Source organism: Glandiceps talaboti, chromosome 11 (assembly GCF_964340395.1).
Source record: "Glandiceps talaboti chromosome 11, keGlaTala1.1, whole genome shotgun sequence".
Lineage (NCBI taxonomy): Eukaryota > Metazoa > Hemichordata > Enteropneusta > Spengelidae > Glandiceps > Glandiceps talaboti.
Genome location: NC_135559.1, coordinates 18,583,386 through 18,607,511, shown reverse-complemented (window position 1 = coordinate 18,607,511; position 24,126 = coordinate 18,583,386). Strand labels below are relative to the sequence as shown.

At 36.1% G+C, this 24,126-nt stretch overlaps 1 protein-coding gene across 2 annotated transcripts; it reads left to right on the top strand.

Annotated features, from left to right (window-relative positions):
* The first annotated feature begins 242 nt into the window (after nucleotides 1-242).
* On the top strand, nucleotides 243-23,858 carry LOC144442353 (importin subunit alpha-4-like). 2 transcript variants are annotated; one of them, XM_078131672.1, is made up of 11 exons: nucleotides 243-465; nucleotides 4,751-4,879; nucleotides 8,327-8,502; nucleotides 10,225-10,397; nucleotides 10,888-11,102; nucleotides 11,682-11,813; nucleotides 12,537-12,665; nucleotides 13,545-13,649; nucleotides 14,187-14,421; nucleotides 14,848-14,939; nucleotides 18,355-23,858. In XM_078131672.1, exons 1-11 carry the CDS (start codon nucleotides 388-390, stop codon nucleotides 18,448-18,450), a joined length of 1,560 nt encoding a protein of 519 aa, XP_077987798.1. In that variant the 5' UTR covers nucleotides 243-387; the 3' UTR covers nucleotides 18,451-23,858. The 2 variants fall into 2 exon arrangements, with proteins under 2 accessions (XP_077987798.1, XP_077987797.1); XM_078131671.1 differs by having other exon boundaries at nucleotides 251-465; nucleotides 10,207-10,397.
* Nucleotides 23,859-24,126: the final 268 nt, after the last annotated feature.

The window sequence follows — 24,126 nt, the reverse complement described above, 5'->3', positions numbered from 1 at the left end:
CATAATACACCATCTTCTGAAAACGTCCTGCTTGTGAAATCCAATCTCATTGGTTCAGGTCATCAGACTCAAATAGTGATAATTTATAACTTTTGGTTTCTACACCTCCAACAGTTCCAAAAATAGAGGGTCTACATAAATGCTACGTGGCTTAAAAACATGCTTGACATGGAATAGGGTCGAATAATCATGTTTTGCCCTTTACACCGTCATTGATTAGTAATTAGTTCCACAGTCGCGGCCAATCAGGAATGGGTATGCAGCGTGTGGGTGACAGGAAGAGCGTGACGTCACAGTCTGGCCGGCATTTTGAAGTGACTGAGAAAAATTGTTGTAGTGAATTTTCCTAATATTTTCTTGAAGTTGTTGACGAACTTATCGTACAGAATGTCTGTCGAAGAAGGAGCAAGTAATGCATTGCCAACCAGGATAAAAAATTTCAAGCACAAAGCCCGAGATACAGAGGTAAGTCAACGAAATAGCAAAGGTATTTCCCCAAATACAATGCGTGATTCCCATTGGTGTGACGCATCCGATAACAGCTGATAACTTGTCCAAATCACGCCAAATTTTGTACTTATTTCGCATTCAAGCGAATCTTTTCGTGTAAATTTTGGTAAATAGATAAACCTTTGTGTCAGTCGTGATATTATTTTTGCCTCAATCGCTCTACGTATTCCAGTACAGAAATGTAAATCTCAGTATGTTTTGTTGGAAATTTCTCGAATTGAAAAATGGCGGGGAATGGACAAATAGGGTGGTGTACATGCCCCGATGTATGTCCAGGCATCACAGAATAGAGTTCCTATGGGTGTATGTATATTTTTAGGTCCAACGTTACCATGTTATGGTAAAAGTATAAGGAATATTTCGGAACTAAAACTATTTCCGATTTTTGCCGACAATTAGTCACCATTGCCGACGTGAAAAATTGCATCACAACGCATGTCAGCTGATCCGATTGTCGCCATGTCTGCGTCATTCATTTAGATTGCAGTCGGGTACTCTGACCGGATGTTGACACCAAAGATTACTTCACCATAAAACATATCGTACAATCACACATTATTGAAGTGTATTCCCGAAAACAACATAAATTAGAACATTTTTGAAGTTTCACCTTTTTTAAAAACAATGCATAGCAACACATTCCAGCATTTGTTGTCGGCTTTTGTGCTCAGTGATAACATGCCTGTAAATGTTTGGGGTAACACTTATGTGAACCTGAACAAGTGTTTTTTTTCCTGTATTCAGAATTTGTTTTAACATGTCAAATTTGTATTTACTTTCTTTTCCTTCAATCGACCACATCTCACATATTTGTAAATTAAAAATATATAAGAACAAAACTGTGAAACAACCATAGAAGTGATTTAGTCACATTCAAATTACTTGAGGTGAACCTAAATATTGGGAAGATGTTTATTTTGGGTGTTCAGTAGCTCTGGATATATGTATGTCGATAACTCCAACACATCTCCGTATGGTTCTTTCTATAAGGAAACTTGGGCTGCACAGATTTCATGTACACAAATTTTGGGTATAAAAGGCACCCACATCCTTGCTAATGAGTATAAGAAATACAGAAATAAGCTTTGTTTACTTTTTGTAAATCACAAAATTCAACCTACGTCTTGTCTAACGTTCGCTTGCTCGAGCTGCAAAATGGACAACGATAAGTCATGCAAACAGACTAGCTCAATATTGTACATGTACACAACTATGTGCACATTTATGCTGTGATTTTATTGTCCATTTTGTGACTCAAGCGAACGTTATGACAAGAGACAGAATAGATGTAGGTTGTATTTAGTGATTTATAAAATTCATTCCTGTATATTTTATTGTCATTAACAAAGGTATGGGTGGGTTTTTTAAAAATGAAAATCTGTGTGTAATCTCAGGGTTTTAGACAGAGGAACCATAGCTGAATGGGTAGAAGACATGTCAGAAACCTCGAAGCATACATTTCCAGAGCTAGATGTTCGGATATTACAATGATAAAGAACAGAAGTAACACTTTATTTCATTTAGTGTTGAGTTGGCTCTGACAAATGGAAATTTCCATCAACTGCTCAGCCTTTGTAAATATACATCAAATGTGTAGTTGACACTCAAGAAAATGATTACCTAAAATGTTTGACTTTGGGGTATTTTTTTCCTATGTATTTGGAACTATTGACATTTTGATATTGTTTTACCAACACAAGATTAACTTTTATTATAGTTGCTTGACTTGACTTCCATTGTGGCTAGAAGAATAATATGCAATATTTTTTGAAGGCAATAAGTAGTTACAATCCACCTGCGTCTCCCAAGATATTTTATAGAGATTTACCAAATGACCAAAATTATTGGACAAGCTTACATGTACACATGTAAGGTTTGTGACTTTTGGCTCACACTATAATGTAGTCTAGAGGTTAACCATGGCTTTGAATCTATGAAAGATATCTTCAGATTCGAGGCCATGGATCACCTATAGACTAGCTCCTACACTGGCTGTGTTACCAGAATTAAACCATAGTAAAATGCTGTATCTGTACAATGCTTGAATGTTAACCTGTCTCTTAGTGTTAGTTAGCGTAATAATGTACAGCAAAACTATGAGATAGTACATGTATTAGTAGCTAGATGGGGCTCAAAGGATGCACACCACTGATATGAGAGGTCACTTTGTTACTAACAGTGGATTTGCATCAAGTAATTCTTGAAAACACGTTGATTTTATTTTTTTTAAATCCCAACTAAATCTGACAATGTCACATTAGTCTACATGTAGCCTGAGTCTGCTAAACTAAATGAGGTAACTTTTTATACAGTTGTGAAAAAGAGGGGTGGGGCAGAAAATAGCCTTCATTGCCACCAAAACTACAAGTTGGGAAAAACAGGATTAATATGTGGTAGTAGACAAGGTCACAAACTACACGTTTACCAAGATGGGGAAAAAAGTAATACGTGTTGTTGTCGTAGTAAGGAAGATAGGATTGAGGTGATTCCTTGTCATGAATTAAGTGTATTTAGGATGATCACAAGCAGCTGCAAACAAGTTGAAACCACTTCCTTTCCATTGAACTAACATGTAATCACATGAACATATAAACTAAGGATCACAACTATTCATTTTGTGAATGACAATTTTTTTTCTTTTTTTCTGAATGCATCTTTCATCTATATTAAAAGTATTGCCATGAATTTACTGGCATACAATGCTTGTGTTTGTAAACAAAGATGTTTTATATAACCACCTAATGAATGTGCAAGTATTTAGCATATTTACTATTGTTGTGACATGATAGAAAGTCACTACCACTACTGGTGACAAATTAACAAATTCTCAACCTATTTTGTGAATAGTTATTTAGGGTATTATTTAATAACTGTTGTGTGCTAAGATTATGTGTAATTTGTTCATTTGTCCTACTTCAGTGAATTCCAGTGTAATAGTGTATGCCTAGTTTCGACCTCTTTGTTATGATACAAGGAAATAACACTGTGATGTAGGTCAAACTGTAGGGTGTTGTTAACATGTAAACCACTATTATTAAGTTGATATACAACATCTAATGTGTAGATAAATTACAAAGTGTGCTATGAATACGTAACTCAATTCAACTGATCATTCCTAGAGCAGGAATAAGACCACCAAGTGCCTGATATTTAGGACTAAGTATGCTATGAATACATATAGCTGTGCTTTCTTCAGTGGACTGTTACCTTCTGACAGAAATAAACCCTGGGTATGTCCCTGCAGTGGTTAAATAGGGTCAAAGTACTCAAAATAGTTTCTGTGGTATTGTTTTCACGTTGCTTTGGAGAATACTCGCTGTGGGTCTGAACTACATGTAATGTTGAATGTGTGACTGATTGAGTTACATGGGAAAAATAGTTGAGAAATTTGTCAACATATTATGAAGGATTTCATTTCATTATCTTAGATTTTAAATTTATCTTCCTAAGAATAAAATATCAGGCACTCAATGCAGCCATTACCAATGTACAAGGTCGTATGCCCTCTCTAATAACCAAAAAATACTGGGGGTTTTGTGTGAAGTGTGCCCTCTAAGCCAATTTAGCATGCCACTGACGCACATACATGTAATTTCTAGTGACGCACTAAGATTTGATTTTCTCCTATCTCTTACTATGTGGCAACTCACAAGAAATGCCAGTTTTTATCATTTTGACCCACAACAATAAAATTTGTTACGATTAGAGGGCACACTGCTTGTAAAGCAACCTGTGTATAAAAAGACATTGGAATACAAAATATTTACGTTACCAGAAATTGCTGCAGCAGAAGCTCATCAAAGTGGTCTAGATGGTACACTGGTATAGGGTAATAACAATTCCACAAATTCTGTTTGAAGTGTGTCATATTTCATTTTGAAATGTAGATCACATGTAAATATATGAAAAATAAGCTACATGTACATCACTGTAGGGGTATATACACGATGTATACATGTGGCTGGATGGGTAGTTGTACTGTTTGCCTATTGAATTGTTACTGTACCAGTACTTTGTGGAGCGTATCATATTTTTCTACTTTGCTTTGTGACAAAACTGACAAGTTAAATGACCCGTATCACCAAGGAAAGTAAATGTCAAAGGGGTATGCTTAATCAATAGCACCTCTAGTAATCAAGTGCACTATTGTGTTAGTATAATTTCCAAGGCAACCCATGACAGCATGTAATGATCATGAGACAATTTGCTAATGATTTTTTTTCCTTTTTCTACATTTCAGGAAATGAGAAGGCGGAGAAATGAAGTAACAGTTGAACTAAGAAAAAACAAGCGTGAAGAACATATTTTAAAAAGAAGAAACGTACCCAGGGTGGAGGGTAATGATTCAGATGATGGAGAAGTTGCTATGGTAACTAGTTCTCTATTTCTTTAATCCTACATGATGTAAGCATTTCTATCTGTACTAGTAGCCATGTGGTGAGCTTGTTTGAAGTCGATTTGTTGTCATGTTATTTGAAGGATGGAAGCAAGACAGACAGATGGCAATGACTCCAAGGTTGATTATTATCATTTTCCTTGTTCAATTGCCCATTTAGTCAGTCTGCAAATATTTAATGACTTTCATGAAAGCTTCTCTTCTTTTCATGATGTTATTATTTCCCAATCGATCATTGATAATCAATGTCTATTTTTTGAACATTTCAGTGTCATCAATATCATTGCTTACATGCACAATTTGTACAATTTGTTTTCAAATAATATCTACAGTTTGTGGGAAAAGAAAGTGTTACAGTATTTAGAATTTCATGGTTAGAGAGAGAAGGGCTTAAGCGGTAAAACATGCATACTTATCCGTACATTATGTTATTATTGGGGTTGGGAACTTGGGTAGAGTGTCCTTATGTAAGCACTGGTCTCCATCTAAACCAAAATACTAAGGTAGTAATAATTGAAAATATTGAAGTGGAGATTAGATGTTTGTTAAGAAATGTTTGACATTGGTCTGAATGAGATATGAATATGGATTGAGAACTCGTGAAAAAAAATGTTGAAAAGTAAATGTATAGAAAATCCAAATTTTAATTTCTGTAGTATGGCCTGCCAAGTTGGATAATTTCTTTTGTACTCAATATCACTCACAAGAAATGGTTTTGTCATTTGTCCTTCAAATACTATGATAAGGAGAGCTTAGTTTGTTTGTATAAACAGAAGGCATTGATAGAACAAGGAGACTTGATTGTGATAAACTTACCTGAGGTATTGATAGTAACTTATTACTATGATTGTGTCAACTTCTAGGATTTGAATTCATTAAAACACTAAAAATGGTCCAACTATGGCGTATAGGGACCAAGTGTTAGGTTATCCAAGGTTCTTGAAAACATTGCAGGCAGTGATAAAACAGTGTCGTCGTTCATTGTGCCTTCCAACTTCGAAGCCAATTTGACATGCCACTGATGCACACAATTTCTAGTGACACACTGAAGTTTGGTGTTCCCCTATCTCTTACTATGTGGTGACTCACAAAAAATGCCAGTTTTTATCATTTTGACCCACAACAACAATATTTGGCTATCATTAGAGGACACACTGGTGTGGTTCATATACAAGTTTATTGAGTATTATTTCATTTGCTTCATAAAGATTAAAACCAGTGGAAACTGCAGTTCTGAAACCTCATATAACAGAAGATATAAAACGAAGTAAACTAAAATGAGCTGTACAAAAATATGGATAGCAAAAGATTAACTATGGGAGTGAAGAGAAAACTAATTGTGGAGCAACCACAAGTGGTTAAATTACATAATTGTAGATGACAGAAAAATTGTAAAAACAAAAGTCTGGATACAAGAAAAAAATCAAGAAAACCCAGCAAAACATTGTTACCCATATCAACATATGATACATCAGATATGAGAACCAGCGCTGAAAGACTGTTAGTCATACATAATTCAATTTGCAGATGGTGAAAAACTGTAAAGTCAACAGTTTGGATAGAAAACACAATAACAAAACCATGGTTTCCCACATCAACACATCATAGCTCCTTCACAGTGTAATATTACATACATGTAGTTAAAATGGTAAACATATGGAAATCCGCTTTGTGAGGAGTGAAAGGTCTCTAACCTCCTCTTTTACAGTCACAATTCACACATATTTATAGAGATGGGTTACATTTGTTGTGTAACCCCAAATCAGAATACAGATTGTTTAGTAACTAGTACAGTCACCCCCTAAGAAATGAAGGGATGTTGTATTTCTAGATACAAAATGTCAATTTTTAGAATGAGTAAGCACATAGTGACTGTATGACACATGTATGACTCATCACTGGACACACAGGCTGTCAATGTTTGGAGACTCTGTGTAATGAGAATAACATGATAATTCCTGTAATATGTTGAAAGACTATTACACTACAGCTGTAACATGTTCCATGCTGGTTCATGATATGATAGAGGTCTGTCTGCAGTTTCTAAGAATGCTGTCTGTTTACTATGATCAGTTCTGTGTTTCATTCATTTTGTTCTTCACACACACTCACACACACACACACACACACACACACACACACACACACACACCTAACCTGCTTCTGAAAATAAAAACTACAGAACTAAATCTGATAAAACCTTTGATGTTTTAGAAAGGTTTTAAAACTCCGAAACAACGTGGAAAATGTGTATTGTGTCAGTATATGTAACTAACAATGTAAATTAGCAATTCTTGAAATTTTGAACTCATATTGATTTTACAGTTTACCTAAGTAGTACTATTCACAATAATCATGATTTCCTTGTTTAAGTAATTTAGCCTTGGTTTCAATCCATAGGCTTACTCAGTGTTGACTCTCAGCCCCTACTTAAACAGTCTTATTCAACAAGTGACTGGACACTTAGTAATTTATCAGATCATTCTGTTCTTACAGAAATATTTTAATTCTTGGAATGAGGACAATAGTTTGTAATTCACAAGCATGTCCTGTTTACATTGTTTCTGTGTAGTGTTTGACTTCCTTTATTGCCAGAGCTAAGATTGAAATGTTTAGAATGCAGACTTCATCAATTGTCTCTGCAGAAACTTACTGATTCATTAACTGAATGTCTGGAAACCATTCGATTGCAAATAAAAATAAAGTGTAATGTCACTACTACACATAAATTACATGTGTTTTGGCATTGCCTATAATTTCAGAATGCATCTCTGGAAACCATTGTGAAAAAAAAAGTGTACTGTAAGCAGTGTGCCCTCTAATGATAGCCAAATTTTGTGGTTGTGAGTCAAAATGTTTAAAAACTGCAATTTCTTGTGAGCCACCACATAGTAAGAGATAAGAGAACACAAAATTGTGGTGCGTCACAAGAAATTGTGTGCATCAGTGGAATGTCAAAATTGGCTTAGATGGCAAACTGACTGTAACTACTACATATATGTTACATATTATACAGGGCTCGCAATTAACTTTTTTCTTTGGTAGTCCTAGTGGGCTACCAATTTCAGAAATTGGTAGCCCAAGGATTGTGACCTGTAGTCCCATATTCCTGAAGTGCAAACATATTTCCTCTATTGGAAATATATGTATTATTAAAATACTTTCATGTCCATAAATCTTCCATCTTCATCACATAATCAGTGGTAGCCTGAGTGGGCTACCAGCTGCAAATTATGGTAGCCCCATGACAAGAATTGATAGTCTGTGGGCATGGGACTACTGTTAATTTTGAGCCCTGATATACAATGTATGTTGGTATTTGACATAATATTAAAATGCACCTCTGGAAACCATTGTGAAAAAAGTATTGTCACTGCTACGTATACCTTACATATATTTTGGCAATTCCTGTAATTTCAGAATGCATCTCTGGAAACCATTGTGCAAAATGCAGCCAGTGAGCAGCCAGGAGTACAACTCAGTGCAGTGCAAGCAGCAAGAAAACTTTTATCTAGTGATAGAAACCCACCAATAGATGACCTTATTGAGTCTGGAATTCTTCCCATTTTAGTACATTGTCTCCAATGTGATGATAAGTAAGTACACTTTACAAGTAGATACAATAGTCTAGCATTGGGCATTATTTCAAATGAAAACATTGAAATGCAGAATTTTTGTGAACTGGTATTTTTTGTTTGACCTTGGAAGTTACATAATCCAGTGTAATTAAATTTCAGTGTTGAATATTTTCACCATATACACACATTCAAGAAAGATTTATGTAGACAAAATGGTCAAAGTATTTCATGCATATATACCATGGCCTATACCCTTTAAAATGGAATTCAAAACATAGTTTACATTGGTATTTTGCTGTAGAGCTAATGAAGTATAAAGAAAGGAAGGTATGACTTGAAACCAGAATGGTTTATTCAAGAGTTATTTCATTCTGTAATAGGTTTACTTGAGGTTGACATTTTATTTGAATTGGATTTTTGAACCTTTTATCCTGTCTTTTCATTTCTTAGTTTATACTGAAAGTGTTATTATTTTCACGTAACAAAATACTCAAACATAAGACTTTACTGAGATTAAATTCAGTTCTTTCCGGTGTTAAGTTAAATGTAATTGCAATACTAGTGTGGCTGCCAATGTGGTATCAAGTCATCTTTAACCCCATGACTCTAAGTTACCCCGTCATTGTGTAAAGAGATGTTCATATTCAAACCCAATGGCTAGCCACTAAAGATCTTCAGATTCAAACCCAATGGATAGCCTCTAGTAGTAGAGATCTTCAGATTCAAACCCAATGGATAGCCTCTAGTAGTAGAGATGTTCAGATTCAAACCCAACAGATAGCCTCTAGACTATGCTATACTGAAGTGGGTGAAACCATGCCATATTTAATAACTTATGAATCAAATTAAGAACAGATGTATAAACCTGTCATCCATGATTTCAAACACAGTCATTTGACTTATTACATATGATGTTTAGTAAACAGTATTGAGTTTGAAGTGTGCCACCAGTTACACTAGACATTGTCCTTGAGTTGATTTATGTTCTAATACACTCTGTTATCATCATTACATAAAAGTGTCACTTTATTATATGACCTCAAAAATTGAGTGAAATGTGATAGGAATGAGAAGAAATGGTTAATATCTAATATTTGTAGTTAGAGGCATACAGGGGTCACCCTAATCCCATTTCAGGGTCACGACCTTTACCCTTAGATTTTCAGAAAACAAAGCTGACACATTTATGTAGCAAAATATGTTTTCCTTATTCCTGAACTATTGATTTGCCTTGTTCATGAACTATTGATATTAGTTCTTGTGATTTTTGTCTGTGGAAAATACTACTTTGCATAGACTAAAATATCACACTGGAATGTGTGCATTACACAGTCATATTTTACGAGTCAATATTTTGAACATAATGCATTTAAAGGACTAAGTCTCAATCCTGGGTCAGTGTCTTGACACTTCCAACATGTATCAAGCCAATATTTTCATGAATACAGTCCAAAATACAACTATTTTCAAAAATACAGTGACAGATTTCTTTCCTGTATATTCATAATACTGTGGTCTAACATCAGGAGATAACAAATCTGTAATACTCTTTAAAATGGCAGTGTCATCGATGGTGTATGAGCTGTGTAAGATTGTTACATGTTACAAAATCATCTAGCATAGTAAGTGTCATGTTAACCCTATTATATGCAGATTAGGTCTTTAAGCTGACAGCCTTATAACTTCAGTATTCTGACTTCTATCTATCTTTCTTATTCACAGTTTCGGTTCGAATCTCAGCCCTTCACTTCAGTTTGAAGCATTGTGGGCATTGACAAACATTGCATCTGGTACATCATCTCAAACTCAAGCAGTAGTCCAAGCTGGTGCCGTTCCACACTTCTTAAGGCTACTACATTCACCACATCAGCATGTCTGTGAACAAGCTGTGTGGGCTCTCGGAAACATTATCGGTAAGTCTCTCTATTCTAAACCAACCTACAGAAAAACACAATGCAGTAATTTGGCCTGACATATTTTTGCACTGTAGTTCTCGCTACTCGGTAAAGATTTCATTTAATAAACCCCAGTTTTTACCATATTGATGTAGCACAAAAAAAAATTGTCTTCCTTCAGGGAAGGTTTTGTACACTAAGTAAAATCTAGTGGTATGAATGTTTTGACAAGTATGGCATACCTATCACACCACTGTCAGATGAGGTAATTTTCCTGATACAAAAATTGTTCATGTCCAATTGTTTTGAGTTCACAATGCTTAATCAGAGTATTTTGATATTTTCATATACATCTTCACATAGTTGAGATCAAGAGCTTTCTAAAATGTATGGTTTTGGGGGTGTTTATAAAACACGAAAAATGGAGCAACTCCGTTTGGGTGGTCTAATACGTTAACTTTGACAACAATATTCACCATTATACATGTATATTTTCGAATCCCAACAGGTGACGGTCCACAATGCCGAGACTATGTCATAGAGCTAGGAGTTGTCAAACCACTACTGGCATTTATTAACCCAAGTATAAGGCTTTCATTTCTTCGGAACGTGACGTGGGTGATAGTCAACCTGTGTCGAAACAAAGATCCACCACCATCAGTTGACACTATTCAAGAGATTCTACCAGCTTTACGTGTGCTTATACATCACACAGATACAAATGTAAGACAACACTAGCCTATGTCATAATAACAAGAACCCATATGATGTGTGACTGCAAGTGTAGTGTATAGGAAATATTTTCATAAGTTTGTACAATGCACAATTCAGCTGTACATTCATTCACAGAGATATCAGCAGTGTAGTAGAAAATGCCACAAGCCAGAGTGCAAATACATAGTTTGCAAGTGATTACTTGCATTGATGCATGTGCATACTATTGGTATTTGCACAGCAGTGAAACATCGAAAAAGACGATCACTCTCACATCATGAAGTTCTGTTATATTCTTTCATGTGTGTGGATTTCTTGTTGACAAGAAACACCCCTCAAAAAAGAAGAAAACTTTCATTTCACAAGATCATGGCAAGTTTCAGGAATAGCCCTAAGAGTTAGCGCTCATAGGCTTTGTAAATGTTACCAATGTATGAAAAATATGTATGGATTGAATATCAAAACTCGTCACATCACCTTGGAGACGAGGGAATACATTTGCTCAAATGAATTCCATAGCAGCCTATATACTAGTTAAGAAGGTGTTTATCATGTGATCATAACAATGTATTTGATTTAATTTGACAGATTCTAGTAGACACCGTGTGGGCATTATCATACCTAACAGACGGTGGTAATGAACAGATTCAGATGGTGATAGATTCTGAAGTTGTACCTTTCCTAGTTCCTTTACTAAGTCACCAAGAAGTTAAAGTTCAGGTAAGGCTAATATTGCATACATATGTAACCATCTCCAGCCCCCAACATTTTCCCCTTCCTGGCCACTCTACCTAGCAACTACAGCATCAATCAATCAGAAGAATTTGTATAGTAAAATCCAATACGACATAATGTTCTATGACACTGAACAGGAACAATAGTAGATTGTTGAAAAAGTTAGAAAGCTCTGGCAAACAGATGCATCTTGATATCCTTCTTGAATTTATCGACGAAGAACGAAGTTCAAGTGGTTTGTTGTTCCATAAGACTGTTACTGGTTGCTAGAACGCAAGATAACCGTATGATTTTGTATTACAACGGGATATTTGAAGGAGACTTTTGTTATTTGAGTGAAGTGAACAAGTTACTGGTTTACTGTTAATCAAGAAGGTGTTACTTGTCTCTGAATTCTCTTGTGAAACATTCTAGGGAGAATATTTCTTATATGACACCGGCATTTGGTGTTTTCCTATCCCCTTGCTATGTGTTGACTCACATTGACTGTCAGAAGAGCTTAGTTTTGATTAACCCAAAACAGCAAATTTTGTCACTCATTAGACGACACACACGTATAGCCCAATCTACCAAGAAAACACCATCAGCAAACTGTACCGAGCAGTTTTTTCTGATAATGAATAACTTGAAATTAAAATGTTTGACTGTGTTTTTAGAACATTTGTTGTTAATTTTCTAACTGTTGTGTATTGTTGCCTTCATTTACAGACAGCAGCGTTGAGGGCTGTAGGTAACATAGTGACGGGAACAGATGAACAAACTCAAGTAGTTCTCAATTGTGAAGTTCTCACACACTTCCCTGCACTATTATCACATCAAAAAGAAAAAATTAACAAGGTAAGTCAGATGTACAGAAAACCTGTATTGTTAACAGGGAGTTCAAATTATTTTTTATAAAATCAAATGTCAAAAATCTAGCCAAAAAGTTTTGGAGTCTACATCTAGTGGTTACCTTGGAAAACGTCATCCAGGGTAGTAGCCATGGAAACAACATCTTATTTGGTCGTCGTGGAAACTTCGTATTTAATGTTTAGTGCACTGTGTAGCCCTGAAATGATGAATCTTGGAATTATGGCATGAGTTTGTTGGAGTGAATGAGGTAGGGACATTTGGCTTTTTTGTGCTCCAAATTTTGAAGTACTTAGTCTAGCTTTGTATGATTGTGATGTGTGTTTGTACAGATCTACTACTAAGCCTGAATTGTAGTAGTACTCACTACTTGGAGATAAAGGAGTGCATCTGAGATTTCCAGCGCGGTGGAAATCAGTGATTATAAAACAAAACATGCTTACTGTAGTATCTGTAGTGTGTCTGTGGTAGTCAGAAGTGTAAGTGATATTGTGCTGTCTGAAAAGTAGCTACACAGTAAGGTGATCAGAAGATAGAAGAAAAGAAAGTAAAGGTTGAAGACTTGAAGAATGTAGCAAGATAATAGAAGAGTGTGTGGCAAGAATAATGCATTGGTGGTAAATAGAAGACTCCAATGGAGTGGTCTGTGTTGTGGTTTAGAAGACTAGAAGAGTTTGGTCAACAGTATCCCTTGTTTTCCCTTCTGTTGTAGCTACTCATAAATTCCCAAGTGTTTGTGTAGCTGGTGTTTCTAGCTCACACATTTCTGATCAGGGCTGGTGCAGCGCTATCAGGATGTATATGTTATTGTGTTTTGCAAAGCATTAGGTAAATGCCAGGGTTTGTTTGTTTTGCTCCCCTATACAGGAAGCAGTTTGGTTTTTGTCAAACATCACAGCAGGCAACCAGCAACAAGTACAGGCAGTGATAGATGCAGGGCTGATACCACAAATTATTCACCATCTCAGTAGGGTAAGTGTACACAAGTTTATCGGTCATTTGCCATTTCTCAGCCAATCAGCCAAGTTCTATGGTGTCACCTGACAGTTACCTGTCAGTCATTTACCACCTCCCAGCCAATCAACTAACTAAGTTCACGGTGTCACCTGACAATTACCTACCTGTCATTTGCCACTTCTCAGCCAATCAACCAAGTCTTATATTGTCACCTGACATTTACCTATCTGTCATTTGCCACTTCTCAGCCAATCAACTAAGTTCAGTGATATCACCTGACAATTACTGATCTGTCATTTGCCACTTCTCAGCCAATCAACCAAGTCTTATATTGTCACATGACAATTACCTATCTGTCATTTTCCACTTCTCAGCCAATCAACTAAGTTCAATGATATCACCTGACAATTACCAATCTGTCATTTGGCACTTCTCAGCCAATCAACTAAGTTCAATGATGTCACCTGACAGTCACATGGTACATTTTATCATTTTTCTCTATGATACTGATTGTTTCCCGTATCTCATTTGTTGATTCTTTTTTTTTTACAGGGAGATTTCCAAACACAGAAAGAAGCAGCGTGGGCCATTAGTAACTTAACCATCAGTGGTAACTGGCAGCAAGTCTACTACTGTGTTGAACAACATGTACTTGAACCATTTTGTAATTTATTAATTGTCAAAGACATGCAAGTCGTTCAAGTGGTCCTAGATGGTATCAACAATATTCTGAAAATGGCAGGTGAAAATGCACAGTATATTGCCAACATGATTGAAATGTGCAATGGTGAGTGTCTCATACATTCAACTGATTTGAGTTTTCTAATGAGAAAAAAAAATGGAAAAGTTTGAAACAGATCGAATATTGGAAACTAGTAGTCTTAATCTGGAATCAGTACACCATACTAAGGTGACTGAGGTTGCATGATGTAGAGATCACAAGAGGGCATTTCAGATTTGGCAGACAGGGCTAAAGTTTGTTCATGGCTACTAATCATTTAGCAATGCATGAAGCCATGAACAGAATGTGTGTAAAAGAACTAGTGCAGGAAATACACTGAGGCGAGTTAACACTAAGGTATATTTCCTATTAATACCATGTGTCTCTCTATGTGGTGATGACTTGATAACATTCATTATACAACTGCACCATCTCTTATGTATTTTCACCAACATGGTATTAGAAAAGTGACAGCATTGTTTTACTTTACAGGTCTTGATAAGATTGAAGCAGCACAGAACCATGAAAATGTAGAGATTTATAAACTTGCCTATGAAATTATTGACAACTACTTTTCAACAGAGGTAAGACATCAATCATATTGTTTTAGATTTACTTACTTATTGATTACAAAATTAATACTATCTAGTCAGTGGAGTGGGAAAAGTATGTTCGGGAAATCTGAGGAATAGCCATGCCACATCTGATCAATGTGTCTGTTGCTTCCCTATATATTTAATACATGATGATGTATCAGTATTGGAGAAAATAGACTCGTGTACGGACACAGTGTAGTGATTACATGTGTAGGTCCAGCTTACTGTAAAACACGTTGAATTAGCGGCATGTTTTTTTAGCGATTACAGCTCTGCTACTATTTTAGCGACATGTTAATTTAGCGATCATGCCTATAACACATTGGCTACATTTTGCAAGGACAACTGACGAGTGGTACATTGTTTACGGCCAGTTTGACTTCATCCGCCAGTTTGACTTCATCCGATGTATTGTTTATGAACGATATCATGACAATGTACGAGTATGAGTCTTTGAGTGCCGTTGACACCTAATTAAAGCCATCATTATTGTCACATCTTTATGATTTTTAGAAAAATAAGTCAGCGGAAATCGTACAGGTGAAAACCCAAGCTAGCTGTCAGATTGTTTTTGTTTGCATTGTTTATGAACGATCATCATGACAATGTACGAGTATGAGCCTTTGAGTGCCGTAGACACCTAATGAAAGCCATCATCATTGTCACATCTTTGTATTTTTTTGGAAAAATAAAAGTCAGCGGAAATCGTACAGGTGAAAACCCAAGCTGTCAGGCTGTTTTTGTTTTCTCTCTATAAAATTGGGTAGTTTTGTTACGATCAGTCACAATTCCATCTAGCTTTCATGCAGATAACAACTACGATCGTAATACTATTCCACTACAATATCGCTATGCTACGTTACATACAGTACCGAAGAGAGCCAGCACAGTCTACCCTGTGTCTACCAGACCCAAACAACGGGAAGTCAAGTGAAAGTGCCGAAGTCATCGCTGCCATGAATAAAGCCGTCACCGATGAAATGATGTCAACAACGCAACAATCCGATACCCAGTTCAAAGTCGACAGACTGAATAGAAAGCGTCCACGTTCTTACGCACACTATGATGATGAAACAAGAGCAAAGATCGGTCGATATGCTGTAGAGAATGGTTGTAGCAGAGCTGCCTCTCATTTTAGCAAGCTACTTGGCAAGAAATTGAATGAAAGCAGTGTTCGGGGTATGAAGTCTGCGTACCTGAAGGCCAAGCAAACTTCAAGGGTTGACGTCATTTCCACATTGCCCCGTCAACCTCGTGGTCACGCCCTACTACTCGGCCGACACGAGGCAGAGCTTGTGGACTACGTCAACGTCATCCGGGCCAAGGGTGGCATTGTCAACAGAAAAATACTTATTGCTGCTGGAAAGGGACTTTTATTAAAGAAAAATCGTTCAGCACTGCAAGAGTTTGGGGGCCACATAAATCTTACCAGAAGTTGGGCCCAGTCATTTCTACAGCGTCATGGTTACGTCAAACGCAAAGGGACAAAGGCAGCTCGTAAACTGCCAGCTGACTTCCCACAAGTGAAGGCCGATTACTTGAAGAGAATTACTGATAACGTGAAAAGCTGTGACATACCCGAAGACCTCGTCGTTAACTTTGATCAAACCGGAGTTAACATTGTTCCTACTTCAAACTGGACGCTTGAAAAGGAAGGAGCAAGACAAGTACCCATCATAGGCCTTGATGATAAACGACAAATGACTGCTGTCATCGCCTGTTCAATGAATGGTACTTTATTGCCGCCTCAGCTGATCTACAAGGGAAAAACTAAACAATGTCATCCAAAATTCAACTTTCCTGAAGACTGGGATATCTGGCATTCTGAAAACCACTGGAGCAACGAATCGACCATGTGCCGTTACATCGACACAATCATCGCCCCATATCTCAACACTACACGGAACCATCTCGGCCTGGCTGTTGATCACCCTGCCGTGGTGATCTTGGATGTGTTCCGTGCTCATCGATGCGAGTCCGTGCTGGCAAAACTACAAGAGATTGGCGCTAGGGCTGTGTTTGTACCTGCCAGTTGTACAGGTGAGCTTCAACCGCTAGATTTGACTGTAAATGCGAGATTCAAAGAGTACTTGTGTGAAAGTTTTACGAACTGGTATGCAAAGGAAATTTGTAACGAAGTGGATGAGAACAACCCAGTCGTCGATTTGTCATTGACGCGATTGAAGCCACTACACGCCAACTGGTTACTGAGCTCATTTGATCGTCTTCATCAAGACTCTGAACTCATTCGAAATGGTTTTCAGAAGGCTGGAATAACATCGGCTTTAGAATAGACAAAAATGTGAACTTTGATGCCGTGAAAGTGTCAGATCCAAACGCTGTTGTCTGTGCAAAATTTGTTTTTCATGATCGGAAGTGAACTAGCATGTTTGAAATTAATTTACAAGTAGTATTAGTTGTAGTAGCAGTGATTTGATTTTCTTATCTAAAATATTTATTGTAGCTAGTATGGTTGACTTTGTTTCCGCCCAGTGAGTTTTATTTAGTAGTACAGTGGAAGTAGTACAGTAGAACTTAGAAGTATATATATACTAGTACTAGTAGTAGGCTCAGATTGGATACTCATACTTTCTGTAACATGTTTTCATTCTTTGTTTTCCAGTCGTCTTGTACGATTATATTTATTGTAATGGTGTATATACTAGTAATTAAAATTAAAAATTGCAATTATGAAACGTAAATCATTCATGATCTGGTTTGTATGTGTGGACTGGTATGACGTGCGTGTGTGGTATATACGGTATTGATATTTTCATTGGCCGCCATTTTGAATATATTATTTTCAACGCATCGCTAATAATAGCGGCATTTTAAATTAGCGAAGTGGATCTGTTCGCTAATTTCGCTAAAATAACATGCTCGCTAAAATAACATGTTTTACAGTATTTATAAATCTCTACCTATACGTACAATAACAAACTTTTTACTGTTGCGTTATTTTGCAATTTACCGAGTGACAAACACAGACTTGACGTATGCTGTCTCGTAGAAAAGTAGAAAAACATATTAAAGTTACGAATCCAAAATAAAGAGCCATTCTATAGTCATTTCTATTTATAAGCCACTTAAAGAGCTAATTTTCAATCCCGGGTTGACAATTCCAATATGTATCAAGCTAACATTTTCTGGAATACAGTCCCCAAAATGCAACTATTTTATAAAATACAGTGAGTTCTTTCCTCTATATTCATAATACTAACGGGGGGGAGGGGGGACCTCTTTCTCCCAACTTGTACTTAGTTGTGTTAAAACAAATACCCCTAGGGAGAAAGATTATTTGACCCCTATTTACATGCAGAGTAGGTCTTTAATGACTGGTAAACACTGTACAATGTATGTGAATATGTATTGTGACAATATGTTGTATGTACTCTCACCACAGGATGATGAAGACACACAGGTAGCGCCAGAGATTACCCAACAAGGCTTCCAATTTGACCCAAATCCAACCATACCATCAGATGGATTCAAATTCTAATATGGAACAGAACCTTGTATCTCTCTCTCACAATTCTCAAAGTGCTTCCATTTCAACCATCAACCGACATCCTCAAGACATACACCCCTGCTCTCAAACCGCGACCAGGGAAAGTGCAACGTTGGGGATTTTGAAACTGCTGAACTATTCAAAAAAAAACTGTGACGAATGAAGCGAAGAAGAAGAAAAAAAAACGTGGAAGATGTTGGCGATAACCTGACCCAGTTCATCTCAGTTTTAGTGCAATTAGAGACCACAACCTATTTTAGGTTTTCATGAACTAATCTGCAAAAAGTAGAATTTCAAAGACACTTTTTATAACCATACAAAACATTGAGAGAAAAAAAGTAACGTTTAAAAAATCAGGCATTTGCTGTTTTTACCCACGGAATGAAAAATGGTAAAACATTGTTTCTGAAGAGAAACAGTGTGGTAGTATTTAAAAAGTCACCTTTTTTGTGAATTTTAATTTTACGTTAACAAATTTTTTTTCCGTTTTTATTCGTGCACACAACTGCCAGTCAATCGTAGTTGTCCATAGAGAGAACATCAGTGAGAACTCTGAAAATTAGAGAACCCCTTGTAGGACATAAAACATTTCAAGAGTCATTATTTCTTTATGTACGATATTTTCTTTTTATCAAGGGTTTTGAAATTTCAGAGTTCTCTTAATCGATGTTTTTACGTATTTGTTACTCTATGATTCCTCCAGTGTATTATATTGGTTTTTCTGTATTTTAAGAATGACCTTGCTTTTAACATAGAATTTTCAGATTATCACATTTTTTTGTTAGTAATTTATCTACGGAGGTAAAAATCATAGAAGCAACTTTCTGATGAGAATCATGTTGCGAAAATAAGTAAGGGGAACACATGATATTTACCCTGTCAAGAAAATTAGAAGAAAGCTGATGTGAATGAAATACAATGCTTTAGTTTTGATATGTAGAAAGGCTTTGCAGTGACACATCTACTTCCATATCCAAAGGTAATATTTTGTGTTTTGCCAACCCAGCATCAATGGATAAAAACAAAAGTATCGCTGGAGGAAGCAAGTGATGGCACTGTACAATTTGGGAGATATTGAAATGGGTTATGTGTAGTGGGAAAGGACATGATTATTTTAACTGTTATGGTTTTCATAGCAGACAGGGTCAATAGTTTCCAGTATAATAAGTGTCCTCCCTCCCTCCCCTCACATACTATTACTAGAACCTGGATACAGATTTTGAGTGTTTCCGTGATTTCTACCTCCATAAGATTCGTTCTTAAAACTGAATTATAATTACTTAGAAGGACATAATCCTACCTATAATTAACCCTAACTTGGTTTAGTCCTATTGTTTTATTGGTAGGACTGTTCCATTTGACAATAAAGGGGGGTGTAATATGCCTCATAGTGGGATTGGTGTAATCTTTCATAACTATCTGCCAAAAGTTAATAGATGATAAAAAAAATCCAATTTTATTTCTTTTGCTTGGTATTCCCTTTACTTTTTATAAACCCCCAAACTATATTTATGTTCTAATAAGCATACTGAAGCTTTTTTTTTTTACCTGCCAACAGTTTTACCCTAAGGGATATTTTGAAAGGGCATATATGGACAAAATAGGACACCTTTAAAACACAAAAAAGATGTTGTTTTGCAATGCTTGAACAGTATTCTTATTCTGATAGTGTACGAGAAATTAATCTCTAAGTATTTGCAACACCACAAAACAAAAATAATACTAATGTAGTTTTGATTTCTATTTAGTATTTAAAAGATAGTTCTCCCCTTGTATAAATCCCCTACCCCCATTCTTCAGACAAATGGCAACATTTTACCCATTTTATAAAAAAAAAAAAAAGGCACTTTTTTACTGCCTAAGTACGGCATGAAAACAATCTGTCCTACTTGACTTGATGGTCTGATTATTACATGGGGTTTCCCTAAACTTCTAGCACTGAAATTACTGGCAAAATCACATTTAAACAGTGTCACATGTCACCAACCACCTATTTGCCAGATCACTAGTTCGCATAATGAAGTGTCTAGAATAGGCTGTCACACTGTTGCCACGCCGACAGAAAACAGCAAGTCCAGGAAACTAGATTGCAATTTCTCCATTATTAACCAATGATGCTTAAGTACATTCATAAACATGTTTGAAAGAATGTAAACTTAACATGATTATAAAATTCCCTGCAATGACTACAAATTGCAAACTTTTGCTATGTTTGCAGTGATAATATTAAACCTGTAGAATATATGAGCTGTGCTCACACAAGAACAATAAGCATGCACATCAGCTGATGAACTTACGGTAGTGTGAATTCAGCCAAACGACAGGTTGCCACTACTATGTTAAAAATTATATTCACACTAAATAATACGTGAATTGTTATAAATCAAAACAATATTTATCTTTTCCAGAATTTCTTTTTTTTAATATCTTATCAAGTTGACAAAACATTTCCAGCGTTAATGAAATGGCTAGAGAGCTGGGGAAATGTCATGTTGGAATTCTTGTCGTGGTTTTTTTTCGGCAGAATTTCAACTGGGATGGAAGATCCTTTGGTAGAACTAAAGTGGGTTGGGCAGGACTTTATTTAAGTCAAAAACTATCTGCTTGCAAAGTATATGAACACCTTTTATTATATTGCTATGCAGAGAGTACAAACTTGTAACGACATGCCTGTATGTGGTTTTCACTTTTACGCCATTGCATTATATATTGGCAAATTAACAGTTATCAAGGAATTTTGGAAAACGTCGGTCCAGTCGATACCGGCAAACTAACATTTATCAAGAAATATGGGAAGGAAAGTCCAGTTGATAACCAGGGTTCATGAATATTAATTCCTTCAAGGTATAACTCAGTGATTGTGGTTTTTAGACAAACAAGTCATTGTGTGGGCACATCACGTTCTAACTTTAATGAGTGACGGAACATTTATTTAAAGATTGAAGTCACCAACTTATCAAAATGTCAGACTTTGTGATAGTAGAGGTGCTAGTTAACAAACCAGTCTCTGGTACTTGACACTATCAAAGGTAGATATTACCAGTAAAAGACCGATCACTAGTTGTTATAAGTAATAAAGGGCCGATTACTAGTAGTTAGTGCTAGTCTGTGTCCTGTCTGGCAACTGTTACTAGTCTAAGGCAAGTCATTTATAGTTGACACCAGTTGGTTGTTGGCACCCATTATTAACCAGCCACTGCTAGTGACCAATAATGATGGGCTGGTCACTGCTAGTTAGAACCAGTTAAGACTGGTCACTGTGAGTTAGTCCCAGTCTGATGCTGGCCATTTCTAATGAACTCTAGTTAAAGACTGGGCACTTCTAGTCAGTACTAGTCAGAGGCTGGTCACTGCTAGTTAGGGCCAGTTAAAGCTGGTCACTACTAATCAGTACTGATGCCTGGTTACTGCTAGGTATCGCTAGTTAAATGACATGTCACTGGCTTTCAGCACTAGTTAAGGGCCTGCATAGAGGTTGGTCACTTATACAAGGCAGTTGCCAGACTTTGGTAAAAACTGTTGTGTTAAATACTGTTATTTAAAAGTGATTTGGTATTTCTTCATTTGAATAGTTTATGAATTTACAATTTATTCTTTGAAAAAAAAGGACTGTTTATTCCTTACTTACTTGCTGACTATAGTATACAGAATTTATAAAACCTATCAAATATTAAAGACTGGTGTGATACCCACACATACAGAGTAACAGTTGTTTGGGTAGTAACTGTTACTGGCCTTATGTGGGGGGGGGGGGGGTTTCTTGAAGTTGGTAGAAGGAGTTCCTTGTTCTTTCTCCCTTGCAAGGAGGAACAAAGAATCGGGTTAATGCACAAAATCTCAGCAAGTTGATGGATGTTTGTTTATTTTTCATAGTCTCTATGACATTGGATCATAGTAAATGATATAGCAAATTATGATACACAGTAACAGATATTCACTAACTCATGCTGAAAAAGGTAGACATAGTAGGTATTGTGTGAGGGGTAGGGGGGAAATGAAGACAGTGGAAACTTTGGGAACATTGTCATTATTGAACTCAAATACCATAAAAGGTGCTCATTTTGGAATTTGGGGTAACAGGCGGGTTGGAGTGAGGGAGGGGGTGTTTGTCATGTGTGATTCAATATTACTAAGTTTCACATAATGTCTATGTTGGTGTTTTACAGAGCTTGCTGTGTACATAGCCAACAGCTCGCATCTCCGTCTATACCGAATGTAAACAGAAAGGAAGTATGTAGTAATAATGCATTTTTTGAAATATGACCCCTGTGTCAAATCCCATTAGAATTGAGTAGTGTTTTTTTTTGTCTTGTGTTATATGTATACAGACAGGTAGACTAGTGGTATCTTACTTTGTGTCGCACATAGTAATTTAAAAAAGAAAAGACCGGAAAAAATGATGAAAAAAAATGAAAAATGAAAATCGTAAAAAAAAATGCAAGCATACCAAATGGAAGATTTGTGATAACAATATCTAAATGCCAGACTTGATAGTGTCACATTTCTTCCAGTTTTGTGTTGAATATTCACAACACAACTTTTAGAAACAAACAAACAAACAAACAACCAAGTATTGTCACCGAATGTAAAAACAATAACACCTTCACAAAAGTGGGATACAACTGCAAAAAAACAAACTAACATTCATATGGTGACCATTTTCTTTTTTTGTTGTAATTTGTGCTCTCTCTCTTGCACTCATGTCAAAACAAATTACACTTTATCTCGGAAACTTTGCATTCTTTTTTTGTTCTTTTTTATCGCAAAGTTATAGTTCAAAACAGAGAGTAGTCGGTCAGTCAAGATTTATTGTATAAAAGTGAATGAAGAAGCTTTGTAATCTAAGCCACATCAAGTCAGCTAACGCTCTTACACATGTAATTTACTCTTTTGGGTCATATACAAAATGAAAAAATTATAGAATTTGAAAAGAAGAAAAAAAAAAAGGAAAAAAAGTTACAGGAGGCTCATAGCTGAACATGATAGCTGTACAAGGCTTCTTTTGATTTTCAAGAAGGCATACATATTAAGATACGAAGAAAAAATAGAAAAACTTTTGGAGGTTTTAGACTGCTGTTCGAAATATTGTACAAATGTAAGATGACAAGTTGGGACAGCCCATTACATGTAGGGGTGGCAGCACTATAAAATATTTCTAAAAATAATAAAATATTTCCTAATATTTTTTAGTTTTGTACATATATGAGGTATTCTTCAACTGGTATGCTGCCTCCCCCAGTGATACATGGAATGTTCCAGCCTTTTTTTCTGCAAGCAGAGATTTACATTTTTGAAGCTGATTTTTTCCCCGTATCATACTTTTTTTTTCCTGTGTAATTCTTCTAAGAGATATTTAAAAAAGATACAATAAAGATTTCTCCATTATAAGTGGATGTCTTTTGAAAAAAAAAAATGGACAGTGTTGTCAAGATTGGTAAATTGGAATGTATTGGAATCAGTTTTCCCTCTAATTAAATGATAGCCAAATTTTGTTATGGATCAAAATGATAAAACTGGCACTTCTTGTGCGTCATCACAGAGATAGGGGAACACCAAATTTTGGTGCATCGCTAGAAGTTTTTTGCGTCAATGGCACATCAAATTGGCTTAGAGGGCACACTGATTTTGAATGTCAGGAGTGAGAGATAACAACCAAGATAACTATTG